The 21,902-nt window shown below is 53.8% G+C and overlaps 1 protein-coding gene across 3 annotated transcripts in view; it reads right to left on the reverse strand.

Moving 5' to 3' along the window:
* Positions 1-526: 526 nt before the first annotated feature.
* The window catches only part of SH3BP4 (SH3 domain binding protein 4), a 95,729-nt gene continuing 74,353 nt past the window's right edge, over positions 527-21,902 (reverse strand). For all 3 annotated transcript variants that reach the window (XM_033859487.2, XM_073807082.1, XM_033859488.2), the window contains 4 exons: positions 21,516-21,763; positions 14,376-16,723; positions 4,144-4,332; positions 527-2,867 (listed from right to left, as the gene is read on the reverse strand). In XM_033859487.2, the coding sequence (XP_033715378.1) occupies positions 2,643-2,867; positions 4,144-4,332; positions 14,376-16,723; positions 21,516-21,633 (2,880 nt within the window). In that variant the 5' untranslated portion in view covers positions 21,634-21,763 and the 3' untranslated portion in view covers positions 527-2,642. The remainder of the gene's footprint in view (positions 2,868-4,143; positions 4,333-14,375; positions 16,724-21,515; positions 21,764-21,902) is intronic.

The raw sequence follows: 21,902 nt of genomic DNA on the forward strand, positions 1-21,902 counted from the left end.
CTCACTGGTGCCTACTCAGCCTTTGGCCTTGGGTTCAAGTTACTTCTCAAGGGGGCTCTCCTTAGCCCCACTCCTCCCTGCCACCTGCAGGTGGGGCTGGTCTCCATCAGTTGCCCCCCTACCCTCATCCTGTTCTCTCCCTGGGCTTGGTGAGCGCAGGGCCCGTGGGAGTCCGGCCTGTTGTAACCTGATGAAGATGCCCGGCCCTGCCCGGCCCTCAGCTGTGGATTGTGGGTTTGGGATTGGCCAATTCCAGGTACACAGGACCAAGAAAAAGGAAAGCCACCCACTTGAACCCTTTGGGTGCTCTAGGCAACACTGATTCCCATTAGTTAGTTGATGACTGAGATCCCTATATTTCAAGAACAATTAAATCAATAGCAAGAAAACAGATACCCACTAAACCAACTGTCACACTGTCACCTAGGGGAGACTGGGTTGGGACGGAGCCATGGTTCTATGCAGATACTTACGCTAGGTTTTGTGTTTTATTAAAAGTCTGGGTGCGTACGGAAAAAACACACACACACTTATGTTAAAATATCCAAAGAAAATTTACTGCAACTTTCGTAGAATTGAATTTGTGCTACAAGACATGTTGCATAGGAAACTATTTAAAGCCCCTGAGGAAAATAATCTCAGTATTTAAGGTGCGATTGGTTTTGTTTCTTCTTTGGGGAAGAGTGAGAGACGCTCTCTGGGAAGACTGAAGGCGGAGAGTGAAGAACCAGTACGTAAGGTGATTTCGTGTGATGATTTGGGGGAATTGTGTATCTTGGTTCTTGCAGCATAAAACGTGTAGTGTTTTTTTTTGTTGTTGTTTTCTAGTCAGTTGGCCTTCCGTATTTGAATCAATAGATATATAAGAATGTTTTTTTTTTTATTGTTGTTGTTCTTTTCTAGTCAGTTGGCCTTCCGTATTTGAATCAATAGATATATAAGAATGTTTTTTTTTTATTGTTGTTGTTCTTTTCTAGTCAGCTGGCCTTCCGTATTTGAATCAATAGATATATAAGAATGTTTTTTTTTATTGTTGTTGTTGTTTTCTAGTCAGTTGTCCTTCCGTATTTGAATCAATAGATATATAAGAATGTTTTTTTATTGTTGTTGTTGTTTTCTAGTCAGCTGGCCTTCCGTATTTGAATCAATAGATATATAAGAATGTTTTAGCCCAGTAAGGGATTTACATTGATTATATATACTAAGTAATTAGCATGTTTCCAGAAAGCAGATTTAGAGAATGAGATGCCAGAACCCCAGATGGCCCAGTATCACTCACGTAAGCACAGCGCATATCCTGGCCCCTTCCTGGGGATCAGCTCTATTGATCTGCCAGTATTTCTTCCTCCCTGTCCCTCACTCCCTTCCGAGATGCACGCACAACACAACTGTAGAATTCAGCGCAAGTTGATCTCCGACCATCAAGGTTATCAATGCAACAGTCCGCCAAGTCCCAGATTTTATGTGGGAAACATTTTCAGACGACATTCATCCTGCACAGATAATCTTCATATTGTTTAAAAAAAAGAGATTCCTCTATGCTATTTATTTCCAAAGAGAGACGGGCACACCAGGAGGGGAGAGGGGTTACGTGTTAGGTGGAATGAAGTAGAGAGTTTGGCAAATGGCAGCAGGAACCTCTGGACGTCAGCGTAGGGTGTGCTTGTGGTGACGTTTTCTTCGTGCCCAGAGGAGAGGCTTCGAGCTCTGCAGCGAGCACTCCCCTGTCCCCGGGGAGAAGCAGGACCTCTCAGAGCTGCAGGGGCCGCCTCTCTCTACGTGGCGTAGCTCTTTTTTTGGATTAAGGGCACACAGGCAGGGGCCGTAGAGAATGCCACCTGCCCGCCGCCTTCTCATCTCAAGCGCACCCAATCGCTCCTGCTGGATTTCACTCCTCCTGCTAAAGCTCAAAAACGCTTCCCCTGTGCTGTGGCCGTTCCTCTACTGCAACACGAGGCCACGGTACAGAAGGTAATAAAAATCACAGGGAATCGCAGGCCTAGGACAGCCTCAGGGAGAAGGCGCACGGACCATACTCATTGACTGAAACACCACGTTTCCTATTTGATTTCTTTTCTTTTTTACAAGTACAGAGGCAAAAAGGTCCAACGTCTGAACGAGTGTCTTTCCGTGCTAAGTGTTGAAATGCAAAGAGAATCCGGCAATCAGAAATGCCCCCATGACCCTTAAATACATATATACATCTGTAACATAATTTAAAAAGGTCTTTATAGAACATAAAAACCTCAACAGTATCTGCCCCTATGAAGTATTTTCTTTTTCTTTTTTTTTTTTTACCTTTATGGTCCATTAAAAAATTAGATACCACCTTTCTCGTACGTCCCCCCCATACTTTAAAAAAAAGTTATTTAAATTTATACTTAACAAATAGAAAGCTATTTGATTGGCAACAACCTGCAGTAGAAATTCCCTCCAGGTCTCTCCCGTGACAGAGGAGGCGGGTGGAACATCGCGTGTGCTCGGTCCTGGGTGTGGGTCCAGCCAGGAGGGACCCTGGGTCTGTCTGAGCTGACCTTCCCTCCCTCCCCAGTTCTAAGTGCCCGCCTGGGCATCCGGGGCAGACAGAGGGCACGCACCCCGGGGCAGCCCTCTGGGAGGGCGTCAGAAGGTCGCAGACCCGTTCAAATCACGAGGTCGTCGTGGTCCACGGGACTGAAAGCGGCCGCTCGCAGGATGTCCAGGGAGTTGACCATGATCAGGGTCCCTGTGAGGTGTTTCCAGCGCTTGGTGATGGGGTTTTTCATCTTATCCAGGCCAGTGTGCAGCTCCTGGATGACATCCCGGTAGCTGTCCCCGACCTGGTGGCTCCAGGTGAGTAGAAAGTCGTACGCAGGCTTCCACATGGCCTGGGTAGTGGAGTTGTCCAAAACCAAAAGAGAGAGAAAAGATTAGGGGACACTGAGAGACTGGGTCCTAGAACCTCTCCTAGTACCAGTGTCTCTGTTCATCACTGACACAACTTTTTTTTTTCCAGTATGTGGGCCTCTCACTGTTGTGGCCTCTCCCGTTGCGGAGCACAGGCTCCGGACGCGCAGGCTCAGCGGCCATGGCTCACGGGCCCAGCCGCTCTGCGGCATGTGGGATCCTCCCGGACCGGGGCACGAACCCGCATCCCCTGCGTTGGCAGGCGGACTCTCAACCACTGCGCCACCAGGGAAGCCCCACTGATGCTACTTTTTAAAAGTTTATTTATTTTATTTTATTTATTTTTGTTTTGCGATACGCGGGCCTCTCACTGCTGTGGCCTCTCCCGCTGCGGAGCACAGGCTCCGGACGTGCAGGTTCAGCGGCCATGGCTCACGGGCCCAGCTGCTCTGCGGCATGTGGGATCCTGCCGGACGTGGGCACGAACCCGCGTCCCCTGCATTGGCAGGCGGACCCTCAACCACTGCGCCACCAGGGAAGCCCCCTGATGCTACTTTTTAAAGAGTGAAATGAACCCAAAGAAGCCGCCTCCGTCCCGGGCCAGCACATTTCAGAGGGAAGAACCACACGCCTTGTGTGAGAGCAGGTGTTTAGTACCAAGCAGTGACCGCACAGATAGAAAGGTTTCTCTCTCCTTCCAACCTCCCGCAGCACTTTCCGTTTATTTAGAAACTCCTCACATCCATCAAGGATGCCCTTATTCTTGGGACTCCAGCTTCCGAGGTCCTGCAAGCCTGACCGTCTTTCCAGAAACTTAAAGTGACCACCACTAGACAAGTGAGAAAACAAAGACTCCCTGAGCAGGAACCCAACCAGCCTTGGCCGAAGCTGACAGCATCCCAGGTATGCATTTCACACCGTGTGGGGTGGAGCCCCAACCAGAACTGATCACGAAGGGCTCCGTCAAGCACCATCGGGCGGAAGGTAATTTAAGATCAGGACCAGGGACGGATGGGCAGCTCCGAGGATGCTGTTCCAATGCCCCACTTGACGGGAGAGTGGCCTTGCCGCCGCCAGGGACCGGGCTCACAACTAAGGATCCCGGGAAGGATGAGACTTGCTCCCGCTCGGCGAGAGCCTGCTATGTGCCCAGCACCTGCCTTTACGTTTTACCTATGTTGTCCTCGTAAAAACGCTGTACAGTAGACATGGTCCTCACTGCATTTTACAGGTGGAGGGAAGGGCAGCCCCACTCACCTCGCTGTCCACCACCCCATTCCTGTCCCGGTGGGGAGACTCGTATGCGTCCATCTGCTGCTTGGACACCTTGGCGAGCTTCTCGGCCAGCTCCCTCCAGCGCTGGGCCACCTCGACCGCCGTGGTCAGAAGCACGAAGTCCTGGATGAGTCTGACCACCAGGCCCTGGCAGTCCATCTTCAGTAAGGCCTAAGGAGGAAGGAGCAGGCATGAGGCAAGACACAGGGCAGGCTCTGGTTTCACGGGAAGCCTGCACCGCAGAGACCACGAGCCAGCACCCTCAACACTGCAAGGCCTGAGCGCCAGCACTGCCGGGACTCCCAGGTGCAGGAAAAACCACCATCTGTGGGAGGTACTGGGTCCCCCGCCCACAAATTCTCGTCCTCCTGGAACCTCCCAACGTGACCGAATGTCAAAGTAGGGATCTTTGCAGATGTAATTAGCTAACATGAGGCCCCATTGGACTAGGGTGGGTCCCTCGTCCAATGACTGGTGTCCTCATAAAGAGAGAAACAGACATGCAGAGACAGAGAGAAGTAGTCCACGTAAAGATGGAGGGAGACATGGGGTGATGCAGCCACGTCACGGGAGCCACCAGGAGCTGGGAGAGGGGCACGGGCCAGACCCCCTCAGAGCCTCCAGGAGGAGCCAGCCCTGCCGACACCTCCAGACCTGTCACAGGATAAACCTCTGCGGCTCAGAGCCTCCCAGCTTGCGGTACTTGGTCGCAGCAGCCCCGGGACGCTGACAGGCAGGGTGAGTGGGATGACAGCTGTTCATCTGTTCCCTCCCCGACTGGGGCACCTGGAGAGGTGATGCCCTTTGCCCAGACAGCCAGCTCGCCATGGCCTGGGGCTCAGGGCAGGACAAGCTGACGTCTGCAGGTGGGGAGCCCCAACGGGCAGGAGAGGTGCAGGTGAGGGCTCAGACCCAGGCCTCTCACGTTCTCGAGACACACGAAGGCCTCGCGTGGGGGGGAAGTTAACAGGACCATCAAGAAAGTCTCCAGGATTGATGGGACTGTTCCCTCGGCAAAGCTGCGAGAGGCTTCTAGTGTCTCTAGGATGGGGATCACTAACTATGGAGGGACAGGGGCTCAGGAGGGAAACAAACGCCCGTCAGCCAGGAAGGAGGCAACGGCCAGAGCCTTGCCCAAGTCCCGGCACGGCCCGAGCAGCACAGGGCCACCTTGGACTCGATCCCCCATCCAGGAAAGGGGCTGGTCAGTCAGGTGGGCTTCCAGCACAGCGCTCGACGTCCTGCGGGTTCTGAGTGGCCCCAGGCTGGAGGCTGTGTCACATTAGCATTTCTGGCTCAAGGAAACAAAGCCACATAAGCAGCACAGACCCGCAGCCCTCCTGTCCGCACGCATCACCCCAAGCTACGAGCTGCACGGACGGCTGCTGCGTGTTGGGCTGCGGGTCCGGTGAGAGCCGGTACAGTGAGTGTGCAGCTTTGGGCGGCCAGGATGGAGCCCCAGGCAGGGGGAGAAGGCGCGGTGAGAACCAGACCCTCATCTGCAGAGCCTCTGCCGTCCAGCACATCCTCGGGCTACAGCCTGACACCTGCAGAAGCGGACGTCGAGGATGCAACCAAAGAGATGCTGCTACCAGTCACCGGGCCCGGCCTTCTTTCTGTCCCTCTATGCTCTGTCCAAGCACCTGACGTCACTTCAAGGCTCCGAAGAGAAAGTGTTAAAAACAGCAACTGACCAAGCAGCAAGGCCCTCCCCAGCTGAGCCAAACGTACGGCTCACGCGCTCCCTCCAACATCCCGTGAGGACGCAGGCGGCCTGGCGTCTGCACAGCATCAGTCTGCGGGGCTGCTACTTGAAAGAACGCCGCTATTTCTGAGTATTCTCACCTGCGTTTTATGTTTATTTGGGGGGAACTTAACAAATGAAGAAATGGTGACTTTTGGGGGAGTCCCTGAATGCAGAGGCTGATGCCCCAGCATCTCAATCTTTGCCTTTAAAACATAGGATCAATCTGAGGCCGTCCTGGGTCCGAGGGGGCCATAAAGGTGGGAAGGCAGAAGGGAGCTTGAGGACCACATGGTCCTTTTCTGATTTTTGTTTTTGATTTTAAATAAACTACCTTCATTGAGTATTTCCAGTGAGCCGGGTGCAGGGCGCATCTACCTCTCAGAACCCCCATGAAGGGAAGCCAAGCTCACCCCAATTTGCAGGTAAAATCGGAGGGAAAGGGAGGGGCTCCCATACCTGGTGAGGGGCTCCAGGCAGCCTGTCCCCAGCTGCTACCCACCATGTGGGTTGCACGGTGTCTGTTTTATAGACCCCGAAGAGGCTGAGTGGCTTGTCCAGGGTCCCACAGCTCGAGGGCACAGAAGTGGAGGCAGGCCCAGACCTCCCGGTGCTCAGGCCAATGGCCTTTCCAACTGTGTGGGCACCGCGTGACATCAGGAACCGAGCACGAGGCGTCATCTCAACGATTTACAGACTTCAGAAAATGGTCTCTGAACTTTGGTATCTTCAAGTGAAATTGTTTGAAAGAACTTAAATGTTTACTAGATTTGTGCTGCAGAAGATGTGAAGAGTATCCAGGGGTGTGTGTGTGGTATGGGGGAGACGTGTGATAAACTGGTAGAATTCTGGATTGAAATTCTTTTGCCTGAATAAAAAACAACAACAAGGTCCTACTTATAGCACAGGGAACTACATTCAATATCCTGTGATAAACCACAACAGAAAAGGATATGAAAGCAATGTACATATATGCATAACCGAGCCCCTTTGCTGTACAGCAGAAATTAACACAACAATGTAACTCAACTCTACTTAAATAAATTAAAAAAAAAAATTTTTTTAAATTCTTTTGGCGTGGTGTGGTTTGAGCCCAGACACACAGGAGAGGCAGGGTGCCCTCCAGCCACGCCTGGTGTCCTGAGAAGGCGTCTGGCCAACCTCCCGTGACAATGGTCCCACCCAGGCTTCCTCACAGTGTCCCAGCAGTGTCTGTGTGCTCAGTTACCAGGCTCCGCAGGTGGCCTTGTTTTCTAGGTAACAGAACACTTCAGAGTCACCGGCTTCTGATTCGGGTATCCCTGGCGGGGGCGATCAAAGCTGCTCTCTCCCAGGACACCGGGTGCAGGCACAAAGGTCCTGAGAAACTCAAACCCTCTCTCTGGCCCCGAGCGGTCACAGCTGGGGCAGAGCGCTGCCCACACCACCGCCAAGGGGTAGTTCATGCATTTTTTTGGTCTGAACGGCACATTCTGGGTGCCCACCAAGTCTCAGCAATAGAGAATTTCTCAGGGGCAGGGATACGGTGCTGGAACCTTTTCCCTGTAGCATCCTCTTTGATTTCTGCACACACACCGGTATACACAGGTGATACCAGAAATAAAGCACAAGGCTGGTTCCAGCTGGACTCTCGCGAGCTGGAGTGACCCATGACTTAAGTCAGGGTGGCCAAGTCTGTTCCAAGGGCAAGACAGGACCTATTTTTGGCTTTGCGGGCATGGCGTCTCTGCCTCAGCCCCTCGACTCTGCCCGTAGGGCGTGAGAACAGCACGACAACACTTGAACGAGTGGGCAGGGCTGCGTTCCAGTAGAATTTCATTTACAAAAGCAGGTGGCCCGCGGGCCAGTGTGTCAATCCCTGTTTGAAGAGACATTCTTAGGAAAATACAACAAAACATCACTTTGCTGTATGTTCACTTCACCCCAGTCGTGCTCCCATTCCTGAGATGCTGAAACACCAGAAGGGCAGTCACCATGGCAACCCTGCTCCTCCCTGTAGTAGCAGCCTTGGGCTGTGGGACCACCTGGCAGGAAGTCCCCAGGAACCCCCCTAAGTGCACAGCAGGTAGTTAACTGTGTCCTCTTCTGAAGGATAAAGAGATTTTGCTCCTGATTCAGAGAATCCCTCCACACTGTCCTCTCCAGCCCTAGCTCTCCCCGATCTCAATCCCCCCTTATTTCCATTAGTTTTCAAGGTTCTCAGTGTTGATTTCACCCCGCACCTCACCCCTAAAGCAACCACCCACCTTGACTTATATCCTACAGTAACTTTCCCTTTTTCAGAGAAACTTCTCTGAGAGCCCAGAGCATCCATCCATCCTTCCTTCCTTCCTTCCTTCCTTCCTTCTTTCCTTCCTTCCCTCCCTCCCTCCCTCCCGGCCAGGAGGACAGACACTGTGCCTCTCGTAATCCCCAAAGTTGGGAATAATCTTACACTGAAAGCGTGTTGTTGAACAAAAATACTTCCAGTTCAAGGACAGCTGGGTTCCTCAGGGTTCTGTCTGCCACCCTCCACACACACACACGCACACACACACACACACACGAGATGGCCATCACCCAAATCCACGCAGCTCTACAGCACGAGCCAAATCCTCCTCTCTCCTCAGTGCTGAGTGTTGTCATTAAGTCCTGGTACAAACACATAGCAACGTCTTCTGCTTGGGCTTTCGACCACGCTCAGAAAACCCTTCCCCAAACCCACAAAGTGTATGAGAAGCAACATTAATGCCCTAAAAACAGAGGAACGTACTCTGTCGTTTCTTGCCTTCATGAAACAAAACAAAAACCGACATCGAAACCCAAGGCTCAGAGAGGGGAGGAGAGTTATACACACACCAGCAGGGCTATTCAGTCTGGTCGCTGCAGTGATAGCTCTTGACACCAGCAGGGCTGTTAAGGCATCCCCTGTCATTCTCAGGCCTTGCACGCCCCGAAGTGACACCCACTGCCACGCGCCAACGCTGGCTCCTCCTGTCTCGGGAGGGCTCCTACAGCTCGCAGAATGTTGTCACGGAACGGACAGGGACAAGCGTGCAGAGCCACGGGGCCGGGACCCGGCTTGGAGCAGAGCTGGTAATGGTGAGACCAGGCACCGCTGCCCTACCGGAGACCGAGGACCAGAGCACCTGCCCGGCTGCGGGGCGCGCAGGCTCCACGCAGACACAGAGCCGCTTGTACATGCTCTCCGGGCGTGTACAGGATGCAGAATATGGACAGCGCAGGGCAAACTCCGGGGACTGAGGAATATCGGCAGTGTCTACACTGCAGACCACTAACACGGGCCGCCTCTGGGAGACGGGCCGGGCACTTCTGCTGCTGGCCCTCAGGACAGGCAAACAGCACCGCAGAAAGCAGCATCTGCTGTTTTCACAAACAGAAAAGTCAATGAGGATGATCTTCATTCCGGAAAAAAGCAAAACCCGGGGTGAGCCACGGCAGCGGGGCCGACCCCAGGACCCCAGGGGTTCTGACGGTCAGTACGCGTGCACGTGGCCTGGGAACTGCCGCAACCCAGACCCAGGGCCGTCGGCCATCCAATCCCCACCCGCCAGGGCAGGATGCAAGAACACCCCGGGCTATGGCACAGGGCGCCCTCTTGCTAAGGTCGGCCAGGTCTGAAGGCAGATGTGGGTAAAAGCCAAGGGATCCAGGCACAAGCGTGTGAGGGGCTCCCTGCCTCGCAGCACTTCCGTTTGACCTGTACTTTCCATCTCTGACCTCTGCTAAAAATGACCCGCCCACTCATTGCCTTAACAAGAGGAGAATCCAGGGGTGTGTGTGAAAATTAGATCCTCCACTGCCAGGTGTCCCGGTATTCTGAAAGAATGACACTCAGAGGGTGTGTGGGGGGGAGGGGGAGACTGGCTGTCACCTGAGTGGCTCTGAGACTAGAAGGCAGCAAGGAGCAACACACCTGGGTAGATCCCCAAGGAGCAGGGACACACCTGGATCCCCAAGGAGCAGGGACACACCTGGATCCCCAAGGAGCAGCACACACCCGGATCCCCAAGGAGCAGGGACACACCTGGATCCCCAAGGAGCAGGGACACACCTGGATCCCCAAGGGGCAGGGACACACCTGGATCCCCAAGGAGAAGGACACACCCGGATCCCCAAGGAGCAGGGACACACCTGGATCCCCAAGGAGCAGGGACACACCTGGATCTCCAAGGAGCAGGACACACCTGGATCCCCAAGGGGCAGGGACACACCTGGATCCCCAAGGAGAAGGACACACCCGGATCCCCAAGGAGCAGGGACACACCTGGATCCCCAAGGAGCAGGGACACACCTGGATCTCCAAGGAGCAGGACACACCCGGATCCCCAAGGGGCAGGGACACACCTGGATCCCCAAGGAGCAGGGACACACCTGGATCCCCAAGGAGCAGGACGTACCTGGATCCCCAAGGGGCAGGGACACACCTGGATCCCCAAGGCGCAGGGACACACCTGGATCCCCAAGGCGCAGGGACACACCTGGATCCACCTGGCTCCCCTTCACGTCCCCTAAACACTTAACACCCCCCTCCCCAATGCCCACAGAATAAAGCACAAGCATTATCCAGCCCAGGTGGCTGCGTGCCTCCCTCCCATCCCCCCATGTATCATCATCTTGATTCAACCCAGCCTCCGGCCTCTCCCAGCCTCTGGTTCTACCCCATCCCGTTCCTCTGCACCCTTGGCCCTTGCCCATACTGTACTTTCAACCCGACAGCCCCTCCCTGTTGGATGGGATTCTGCACATCCCTCCCTCAGTCAGGGGGGATGTTTGCCTTTCCCTGGTCCACCCATGCCAAGGGGATCTTTTCTTCGGGGCCCATTACGAGTCTGTCTTGCACTCCTGTGGTTGTTCACTCGGCATCTCCCTCAGGGGAAGGCCCAGTACCCAGCACCCGCACTGAGCACGCAGTAGGCACCCAAGAAGTGCTGAATGAGTTTGGGGCGCAGACACCTGCCTGGCTGGCGGCGACGGCTCTTCCGAGCTCCGTCAGAAGCTGCAGCCGTATACCCGCCACCCGTTCTCGCTGTGCCCATTCCAACCCACAAGTCCCCCCAGCTAAGAGATCCCCAGGGATCAATGACCTCTAATGCCTGGGGACTCTGGGAGCTCTGTCCACCCTGGTCACTCTCTTTGGGGTCAGCCCAGCATCATGCCTCCCCCCATTTTCATTATAGTCGGGGGGGCATCATCGGTGTTGGGTGGCCATCCTCTGTCACAGACATGCATGGCTTCTACTGGAGAGCTGGGCGGACCGGGGACAGAGGGGCATTTTCCACGGTGGTCGCACCATGCGCGTGAGCAACGCAGCAGAGGCACAGCAGGAGGTCATACGGGTACATAAGATGCCTCTGGACCAGCTCTGAGATTGAAAACATGCACTAGAACAACAGAGAGAGGGGACGGAACCAGAGAACAGAAACGTGTCTGACCTCACGAGACTGCGTCCAGATCAGATTCTTAGCCTGCATCCGTTCATTCATTCACTCATTCATTCACTCATCAACCATCTGGTTGTTTCCTATGGGCCAGCATCCCTTCCCTCGTGGAGTTCATATCCAGTTAGGGTAATGACAAGAACCATGAATACAAGTAAACAAGACCATTTCGGATTCGAGAAAGCACCGTGAAGACAATGCTACAGTAACACAGACGGTCAGTGACCCAGAGACACAAGGTTGCTTTATCCAGGGTTGCAGGAAAGGTCTGACAAGAGGACATTTGAGCTGGAATCTGAAGGACGATAAAAAGCCACGACGTGAAACTGGGGGAAGATAATTCCAGGCAGAGGGAACAGCACGTGCAAAGGCCTGGGGCAGGGCAGCTGGGTGTGTCCAAGATACAGAGAAAAGGCCAGAGTGGCCGGTGTGCAGGGGCAGGCAGGGGCCCCCGGGCTGTGATAGGCGGGGCTGGGTCTGACAGGGCCTGTGGGGCGGAGGAAGGGGCTGGACCTTGTGCTGAGAGCAGTGGAGGGAGGGACAACTCAGTTCTTGATTCTTTCTTCCTTCCCATCTCCCTGCAAATTTACCATCCAAAACCTTCACCACTTCTAATTCGTTCAATCACTGCTTCCAAACCAAGGAGCCATACTAAACAGAAAACTACCTTCAGAACGAGAGCGGTGGGGAAGAGGTGGTCTGGCTGCGACACGGCCGGAGCGGGGGCAGGTTAGATCAGTGGCTGAGGCCCCAGGAAGCCCGAGTGCTCAGTGGTTTGTTACGTCCCTGGAAAAAAAACACCTGGTTTCCAGTGACTCCTGAGACACGCTGGGATAAATCAGCCTGTGGTTTCTAGAAGTCTGGCCAACCATTCAAATCTGCCAGCCCACAAGATGAAGAGATAGGAGAGGGGGTGGTGGGGTGGGGGGTGGGGGGGGAATGCTGCAAAACCGGTTTCACTTCTGTACCGCAAATCTAACCTGTCTCAGGGCCACGTTCCTGCCAAGGTCAAGGTTCATTTCCTCCTCTCTGGGAGTCCTGGTGGCTGTGGGCCTGGCGGGGGGTGGGGGTGGGGGGAGGGGGGCAGGGAGATGGTCTTGGACGCACACAGACCCCCGTCCTCACACACAGTAACCCAAGGAAGCCACCTGAAAAACCTGCTCTCAGGGAAAGTTCTCCAAGTTGAATAAAACAAGATGGAAAGAAATGAGCAGGAAATGGAAGTGAGAGCCGCCTCTGTGCCGCCCAGGTTGATGCATCCTGCACCTCTGCCGGTTGCAGGTGAGCATCTTCTAGCTGTGACGAAGGAACGGTCGATACCCTTTATGTTCCATGAATGCACATCATTCCACGGTCCACGGAGGATCCCGGCTGGACGCTCACCCCGGCCCGCTGTGCGAGGTCCATCGCGAGGGCACCGGGCAGCTCGGGCTGCAAGCAAGCTCTGGGAATCGATCTCACAGGTGGGCCGGCGAGGCGAGCCCCTGAGGGGGAGGGTCCTGGGGCCCAGCTGTGCGGGAGCCCCATCCAGCGCAGGGGTAGCTTCCTCTGCTGCCCATCCCCACCCCCGCCTCACCCCTCCCCATTGCCATGACAGCCGGCTTCCTCCCCACCTCCCCCAACTGAAGCTGTCATCGGCGACCCGTCAGCGATGGATGCCCCCAACGACCCCCTGGATGCCACCTCCAGTTCCCGTCTCCCTCGTCCGGGCAACGTCAGGTTCTCGCCTTGCTCCACGCATCCGGCACTTTCTAGTATCTTGGGGCCACCGACAAGGGGTCTTTCTTCATGTCCCGATCCCTTGCCGGACTGCAATGCATACTCCCTGCGGCAGGGGCCATGCCACCGTGGACCGTATTCCCTTCTGTCCCCCCAGCCCCACGGGGCAGCCCAGGACGTGCATGCAGTGATGACCCTCGGCTGTACGCCTCTGTCCACGCGTGCATCCTCACTCACGCAGACACGCCTGGCCCATCCGTTCCAACAGGCATTCACTCAGGATGGCAAGTGCTGGGGGGAAGGAGGGGAGTTGAAGCGGCAGAAGTTCAGGGGCGCTGGGAGTCACACCTCACAGAGATAAGGAGGCGAAAAGGACTGTGTGGGGTCGGAGGAACATGAGAGAAGAGCCTGTGACCGAGGCCTGGGGGTTTCCCGTGGGAACAAAAACTAGGGGCGTGTCCACATCACGAGGACCAGGGAGAGACCCGAGTCGGCTTCTATCACAGAAAGAAGTCGACAGAGAATGTCCGGCACAGATCTGACTAGGGATGCCCAGAGCACATTAGGCTTCTCCCAGGTATAACTCCTCCAAGGCCACCACAGCCGAACTGTGGTGAACAGTTAAGAGTGGACTACCTGAGGGCGTCATGACTGGCGCAGAGCCCAAGCCTGTTGGAGGCCGTGATCGGGTCCAGAAAGCTTCCCATTTGGCTTGCGGGCCGGCTGTGCCCAGCAGTGGGACTCCCCCCTCTTTACTTCTTAGGGTCCAAGTTCCCAGTTGTGCTGGCAAAACAGCGGCCGTCCTCACCCCAACTCCAACACACGCAAGAAGGAGGAAGAGGAAATGACACAGAGAGAGGGGAGAAACTTCAAGTAAGGCCTGGAGAGAAAATCTCACAACAAGATAAAGTCAGACTTTGGGGCGAGTCACAGGTCCCGCTGGGAATCTGATGAAAGGATGGATCTTGTCCCAAGAGATCTAAACAGGGGCAGGTGGCGCACAGGGTCCCCCCTTGCGTCCCCGACCGGGCAGGCAGAGATGCATGCCGGACCTCCAGAGGAGCTCACAAATCCAGCAGGAGGAGACCTGGACGACCCTCGCCGCAGTGGCTCCGAGCTGTTTGGGGGCCCCTACCGGTCCCACGTCAATGCCTATCCCCAGGCGTGTGTGAGTTTCAGGGAGCAGAACGGGGGCCCAGACCCCGGCCCACTGACTCCCGACACCACACCCGTTCGCACACGCGCAAGGGCAAGGCTGAGGCTGGACCGAGCCCCATCCTCTAGGAACCCAAGCCCCACCGGGCACTTACCATCATGAGCTCCTTCTGGAAGGATTTCCGGTCTTTGTTCTCCGTGCTGTTGCAGTCCTCCTTCAGCTTCTCCAGGACGGACGCCACCCGCTCGGGCTCGCTGTCCAGCTCGGCCCGGCAGAAGAAGGTGAGCGGCAGGTTCCCGTAGCCCAGGGCGTCGGCGAAGGAGCGCCAGCTGCTGATGTTCTCCATGAGCAGCGTGCGGACGGAGGCGTAGATGTAGGTGAGGAACTTGCACGGGCGCAGGATCTGTTCCAGCAGCAGCGACGTGCTCAGCTCGGGCCCGGAGAGGAGGCTGGGCCGCGCCTTGCCCACCACCAGCACGTTCTTGGCGTGCACGAGGCCGACCCTGCCCTGGTGGTAGCCGATGTACCACTCCTTGGTCCACAGCTGCCCCTTCAGCCGGATCTTCTCCTCGCTGAGCAGGGCGATGGCGTCCCCCTTCTTGTACTCCAGCAGGTAGTGGTTCTTGCTCTGCCGCACCACCGTCTTGAGTAACTTGCCGAACTTGAGGCTGGACACAGGGCGGTCCTGAAAAGTCGGGTACTTGGTGGTGGCAGCAAACGGGGACAGGATGATCTTCCCGACCTCGTTCTTCTTGAGGAACCGTCTCTGCCCGGATGGCTTGACGACACTTTTCGGGGGTGGCTGTGGGGTCTGGACGCAAAACTGGGTCAGGATGGCCTCCTGGTCGTCTTTCACCTGGACCCGCAAGGTGAAGTCGGAGAGCTCGCTGGCGTTGTGGCAGCTGATGGAGAAGATGAGGCGGCTTACCTTGCCCAGCTTCACCTGGAAGCCTCTCACGGCCTTGGCCTGCTCGCTGGCTTTGACCTCGTAGTTGGTCATGTTGGAAAACATGCAGACTCGGAGATCCTGGGGCCTGGACAAGACGAACTGATGCTTGCCCCAGAGCTGCAGTGCCACTGGGGCCGGGCTCGGGGCCTGGCGGGTGACCTCGCTGACCAGTAGGGTCTTGGGGGCACAATCATGCCCGAAAATGGTCACCACCGTCTTGAAGGATGGGTGGATGTGTTTGGGGCCATAGAGACCCACGGTGACTTTCTTATTGATGAAGTCCCAGACCGTGGAAGGGTAGAGGATGTTCGGGCCGTGGGCAACGATGGCCAGGTACATACAGGGCTCCAGGTCGTCCAGCTGGGCCTGGACCGTGTCCCCATAGCTGTAGGTGTGTGGGATGGGGACATAGGGCCCCTCCTTTGAGTCGCTCCTCAGGCACTGGAGGCCCACTGTGCTTTTGCTGAAAATGTCACTTTTCACCTCAGCTGAAACCTTCATCTCCAAGAGGATGTGGGTTTTCACCTCCAGGGTGCTCAGCTTCACCTCCAGCACCGGGCTGATGCAACTGCACCTGTCGCTGTTGAGCTCCAGCGGGGGGTCCAGCAGAGCCTTCATGGAGATCTGCTGCGTCTCCCCTGGAGCCACGTGGCCTTCGGGCACGTGGATGCTGATGCTGGTGTCGGGAAGCTGCACGGCGCCCCCCGAGCTCTCCAGCTTGCACACGATGTTCGTCTCCACCGCTTGGGTCTGGCCCCAGCCGGGACTTTGGCCCAGCAAGTCCAGGTCGTGGCAAGACCGGGCCAGCTTCCGGTGGCTCAGCCAGGCAGCCCGGAAGTCCTCCCGGCTCTGGAACTGCTCGGGGGCCGGCGATTTCAAGCCCGTGAAAAACCCCGAGGATGCGGGAGTGTCGGACTTGGCTTGGAGGACGGAGAGTTCCGAGAGGCTGTAGGAACGCTTGCTCCGGAAGAAAGGGTTGTCCCGCCTGACCGTCGGCTCCGCGTGAAGGCGGCTGGTGGCCGGCAGCTCGTCGAAGATGTTGGTCGTCGCTGAGCTGGACTCAGTGAACGAAGATGTGCCCATATCAAAGAGGAGCAAGTCCACGGTGCTTTGGGGAGTCGGTAGGTCCACGCTGGGCAGCGCTGGCACATTCCCATTGAGAAACGGGTTTGTCTGGACACCGTTCCAGAAAGGATTATTACTGTAGGTTTTGCTCGACTCCCTCCTGTCATCTGTCCATCCTCCGAGCAAATCTAACTCCTTGGCTACTTCGTCCGGGCTGTCTGGAAGATTGTCGATCATCCCACTGTCACTTAAGGTGGAGTTCCGGTAGTTTAAGGGCTGCACGTAAGAGGAAGGGATGTAGCCCATCTCCGTGGTGTTGTGTGCGTACCACCACTCCCCGCCTGACGTATCCAGGACGTAGAGGTGGTCGCCCTTGGAGAACTTGAGGGTGGTGAAGTTGGTTGGGCAGTAGTCCTTGATGGCGATCACTTCCTTTGCATTTCCAAAGGGCGTGGGATTGTCTACTAGCAAGGCACTGGGAGAAGGCACTGCGTGAAACACAAAGAACAGGAGGTGAGGGTGGGCCCTCAGGGCGAGGCAGAGCATCGTCAAAACCAGGGAGAAGAGAGGTCTGGAAAACCATCACCCCCGACAGGGAGACAACGTGTCCGGCAAGTAAACGACAGAAACAAACCAAAGTAAAATCTGGTGGGCGATTCACCTGACAGACAGCCTAAATCGAGCGTTGTCTCCCCAGATTCTATCACATCCCAACGCACGGTCTGAGTCAGGTGGAAAGGCCACAGAGAGTCTCTCCACCATCCACAGAAACGTGAATCAGCATAATGGGATTATCAATATGTCCCAGGTTTTAACCATCTCATTTTGACCCAAATTTTCTTTACTGTTACTAACTTACCGGGACTGCTGCTAGGTCGAAAGAGAAGCTGAATGTGATTTACTTAGAAAACACAGTGATGCTGCGTTAAGTGACCCACTGCATGTAACCAGGGACTGGAAAAGACCTGCAACAGAATCTCTCGATGTCTAAGAGCTGATTCCATGTCCTGCCTTCAGCATAAAATACATAAACCAAGGGGAAGGTTCCCTTGACTATCAGGCCCGTTTCCTAGTTTCCAAGTTGAACCCATTCTTCATCAAACTGTTTATATGAAATAAGATTTTTGAGGTTGGTCTCTTTCAACCTCTTTTTTTTTTTTTTTTTTTTTTTTTGTGGTACGAGGGCTCCTCACTGTTGTGGCCTCTCCCGTTGCGGAGCACAGGCTCCGGACGCGCAGGCTCAGCGGCCATGGCTCACGGGCCCAGCCGCTCCGCGGCACGTGGGATCTTCCCGGACGGGGGCACGAACCCGTGTCCCCTGCATCGGCAGGCGGACTCTCAACCGCTGCGCCACCAGGGAAGCCCTCTTTCAACCTCTTTTAAACGATCATTCAGAACAACATGGAAATGGTCTCTCTGTTACCCCTTGAAAATCAAAGGTTTAGGTCTGGTTGTAATTCACATTCTTTTTGAACAACTCTTTAAGCAATCTGAAAAATGCCAACACTTTAAACAGCGACTCAAGCTAATTTATGGGTCTTGGCGTTCAACTGCGTGTTACCAAGGTAGACAGCAATTGGAACAGCAAAAAAAAAAAAAAAAAAAAGTCATCTAAACAAGTAGGGTGTGTTTTGAAAAATAACAGATAATTAGAAGCCTAAGTGTTTTCTCTCCCTCCCATACATAACAAAGTACATATACTCAGAGGATGAAGAAACTTCTTTCTGATGGAAATAAGCCCATATATTTCTCTCCAACCGCCCCATCCCAACTGTCCCTTGTTTTACGGTGTTTGCTGCCTTCCTGTAACAAACAAATGAAAGTAAACTTTTTTCAATTGCTTATGTAAACAAGCAAAGAAAGGACTACATTTTTAGTGGAACTACACCTACATCTTGTCTAATATATGATTAAGTCAACAGACATCCTATTCTACCCAATTGGTCCTCCTCCCCCCCCCAAAATCATTTGCCAGTTTCCTTTTCCTTTAAAAGGAAACAGTGAGGGGACTTCCCTGGTGGTCCAGTGGTTAAGACTTCACCTTCTAATGCAGGGGTGGTGCGTTTGATCCCTGGTGGGGGGGCTAAGATCCCACACATACACACACAAAACCCAAAACATAAAACAGAAGCAATATTGTAACAAATTCAAGAAACACTTAAAAAAATAAAAAAGGTCCACATTAAAAAAAGATCTTTAAAATTCAATAAAAGGAAATAATGAAGATTAAATTGCACGTCCTCAGCAAAGTCTCAGGCAATAGAGTAGGAAGCTTCTATTTATTTACACGAACTAAATTACAGAGATATGCTTCTTAGCAGGGTGTGAACCTGGGCCTCGAAGGTTGTCACCTACCACCCTGTCTGGGGTGTAGGGGAGAAGCTGGTACTGGGATCACCAGACCTGGGATTTGAATCCACACCCTTAGCAGCGGTGTGATCTCTGGAGCCTGACATTCTTCACGGTGGATGAACCAACCACCTTCCCTCGACGGGCTCTGGCAAGGATTAAGCAAGACGATGGTGATGACGTGATTAGCACAGCGATGCTTAGTACAAGGTAAAGACTCACACAATGTTATGTTTAAAGAGACATCTCCGGCCCCCTCCTAATTTAATTTTTCTCCACAGCATTGGTCATGAACCAATATAAAATGTACCATACACATCTGCGTTGGTTTTGCCGGGGAGGGCGCCATTGCCCCACTAGGGGGTAAGCTCTGTTCGGGTATGTTTTGCTCGCAGTGGTGTCCTTGGAACAGGGCCTGTGTCACGTACCAGGTGCCCAATAAACACCCGTGGAATGAATGCTCATCCTGTGCGCTTACAACAGAGACGCCATATCCGTGTTCCTGGGACAAGGTGTTGTCCAAAGGCTAAGTTAGAATCCCCCTGGGCTGTGCCCTTCTGCTATAAAATCACACTTGACCCTGAAGGGGGGCAGTGACTAAAAAGAGCCAAGTCAGAGATAATGGCTTCGAGGGGAGGTGGCAGAAGGCAGATGGGTCAGCTGGGGTCAGGGGATAATATAAGATTTCCGCCCCCACTTTGTTTTCCAGTCACAGGCTCCAGTTTCCTGGACACATCTCATGAAAATGTCACGTCAAAATTAAAACCAAATGAAAGTCAAAGAAAGCTGGCCAGCTACTAAAATCTTGTTAGAATTCCTCAAAAGTTATATCCCTATTGTGTTCCTCCAGAATAGTTCCCTTACAGTAATATTTTTTAAATTAAAAACCAAAGCTATTAGGCAGGCTGTGTACATAACCTGAGAAAACGTATCAGTGCCAATGATCACTTTAGTCTTCTTACCAGACCGGAGAATAAAACTGGTTTTACTCAAAATTGCAAGCACTCTCCTTAGGAGAGGAGCAGTAATAGATATGTCACTCAAGGATGAGGCTTGTCTGATGGGAGACGGCGCCCCTTCCTGTTGTGCCCCCCGTGGGAGTGGACCGCGGCGTGAGCTCCCTTCCAAGACCAGCCCTCTGTCAGACAAGGGCCACACAGACACCTGGGGTGTACACAAGGCTGGGGCTTCCGGCCAATCAAATGCAGGAAAATCCGTATCGAATTCCATCTTAATGAATTCTGAGAGTGTTGCCAGATTCCCAGGTACCTTGATTTTAATACAAGAAAAATATGCCTGGGTGTCAGGAGGTTCAGTTCGCTGAATAATACATTTCCTACCCTCTGCCTCGGGTCTTATGCAGGAAAAACACTCATTAGGGCAGAAGATTCTGCAGCAGATATTCTGGTTGGAATAGATTCCCGCCTTGAAGCCGTTTTTACCGTCGGCACGTGTGGGGAGCAGCTGGGCCGAAATGCTGCCTGGGCCACAGCCTGCCCCTCGGCAGTGGAGTCAGGGGGTCTCCCCCCCCCGACCCCCCCGCAAGCTAACCAGCCCCTCCTCAGCCTTCCTCCCCCAGCTGCAGTGTTCTTTGAGGAATAACAGCTCCTCCTAGATCAACATCATCATCTTTTAAAATTCAGCTCTCTGCCCCTCGTTTCAAAATCCCAGCCCAAACGGCATGACTTGAGCTCCCAGTTTCCCACTTCAACCATGACTAGCTGGGTTACAAGTAAGAAAACAATGCCCATCACCAGACTACGAAAAACAAACGGCGCGATTATTCACAGCAACACCCAGCAGGTCCGCTGCTCTTATTAATAAAACCTCATGATTCCCTTGCTAGGCTTTTGTTTAAAAGAACATTTTAAGCGATGCTCAGGGCCACAAGCCTAAAGGACAGACAGGAAAGAAGGGGAAGTTGAGGATAACGGGAAGAGAGAAGAAGAAAGGCAGAAACAGGCACGGTATGAATGTAGTACATTGGGGTCGTGCATCATGATTTTATCTGGGAGGCAGCAGATTAGCTCCGGAAATATTTATTTAGCACCGATTTTGTGCCAGGGGCTAACGATACAAAGGTAAAGCGAAAGCTCTTGCCGTTGAGCTGTCTGTGGGCAGCGCAATGGATCATTTCAACAGAATTCGGTGAACGCGGTGGGAAAGTCAACTGACGGTGGTGATGGTGATGAGGGCGATGAAGTACAAGATGCCAGGAAGCTCAGGGGAGACACTGACCGTGGCCAGTGAGGGCAGGATGGACTCTAGAAGGAAAATGACCCGCTGGCATCCACCTCGGTGTCCAAAAGATAGGCTTTATCACCAGCCCAGTTTTACGCGGCTGTTAGGGAAACCCCGGGGCCACCTCTAAACCAGGGCTTGGCAAACTGTGGCCCCTGGGCCAAATTCAGCTGGCCGTTTCTGTAAAGTTCTGCAGGAACACAGCCATGCCCGTGACTGCTTTCTCGTTACAATCTCGGAGTTAAATAGCTGTGACAGAGGCCGTAGGGCCTACACAGATTCAAGTATTCACTCTCTGACCTTCTGCAGAGAAAGCGTGCTGACCCCTGTCCCCGGACCCCCTTTTATTCTGCAGTGGCTCTCAGGACCTCATCGACTTAGTACGCTCTCCTTCCCCCTACTTTTGTACGCCACCAAGCTCTTACCTTAATGTCACCAAAACTCATGGAAAGAGAAACAAAGTCTGCATTAACAAGAAGTTTCATTACAAAGAGGAAAATTCAAAACAACCTCCCAACCCATCAAAACAAAACAAGTGGGTATTGTTCCAGGGCTGAATTCATAACGTGATGAAGTTTAGAGAGCTAAGATTTAATTCTCTGAACGTGAACTTGGCAGCCTGTAAGTAGAGGAGTCCTTGGGTCTTAGAGCTCTTGCAAACCCCAGCCAGTGCTATCCCCAGGAGCTCACCTTTGACATCATTAAAGCTTGTTTCTGAAAACCCTTCATTCAGGTCAATCAAGGTCCCCTCGGACTTGCACCGCGGGAGGCCGCTGGAGTTGGCAGCTCGGATGCGCTGAGCTGCCATCTTGAAACTCTCTTGCCGGGTGAACGGCTAAGGTTTCATATTTCCCCTCCAGTTATTCCAGCAATTGCTGAAGCTTCTGTCTCAGGCAACCATGCTGCGCTACGGCATCAGCTCTGCAACGTGCTTCTTCCTGTGAGCAGGGGAAGAAGAAAGGAATTTCCCTTGAGCAAGTGAAACACGGTTAAAGAGTAAACTGATGGCAAGTGGGAATCCTCTTTCTTGCAGAGGCCGTGTCACTTTTCCTGGCCCGAGGGAGCAGAGCAGGGCTC

This window comes from Tursiops truncatus, chromosome 7 (genome assembly GCF_011762595.2).
Source record: "Tursiops truncatus isolate mTurTru1 chromosome 7, mTurTru1.mat.Y, whole genome shotgun sequence".
Lineage (NCBI taxonomy): Eukaryota > Metazoa > Chordata > Mammalia > Artiodactyla > Delphinidae > Tursiops > Tursiops truncatus.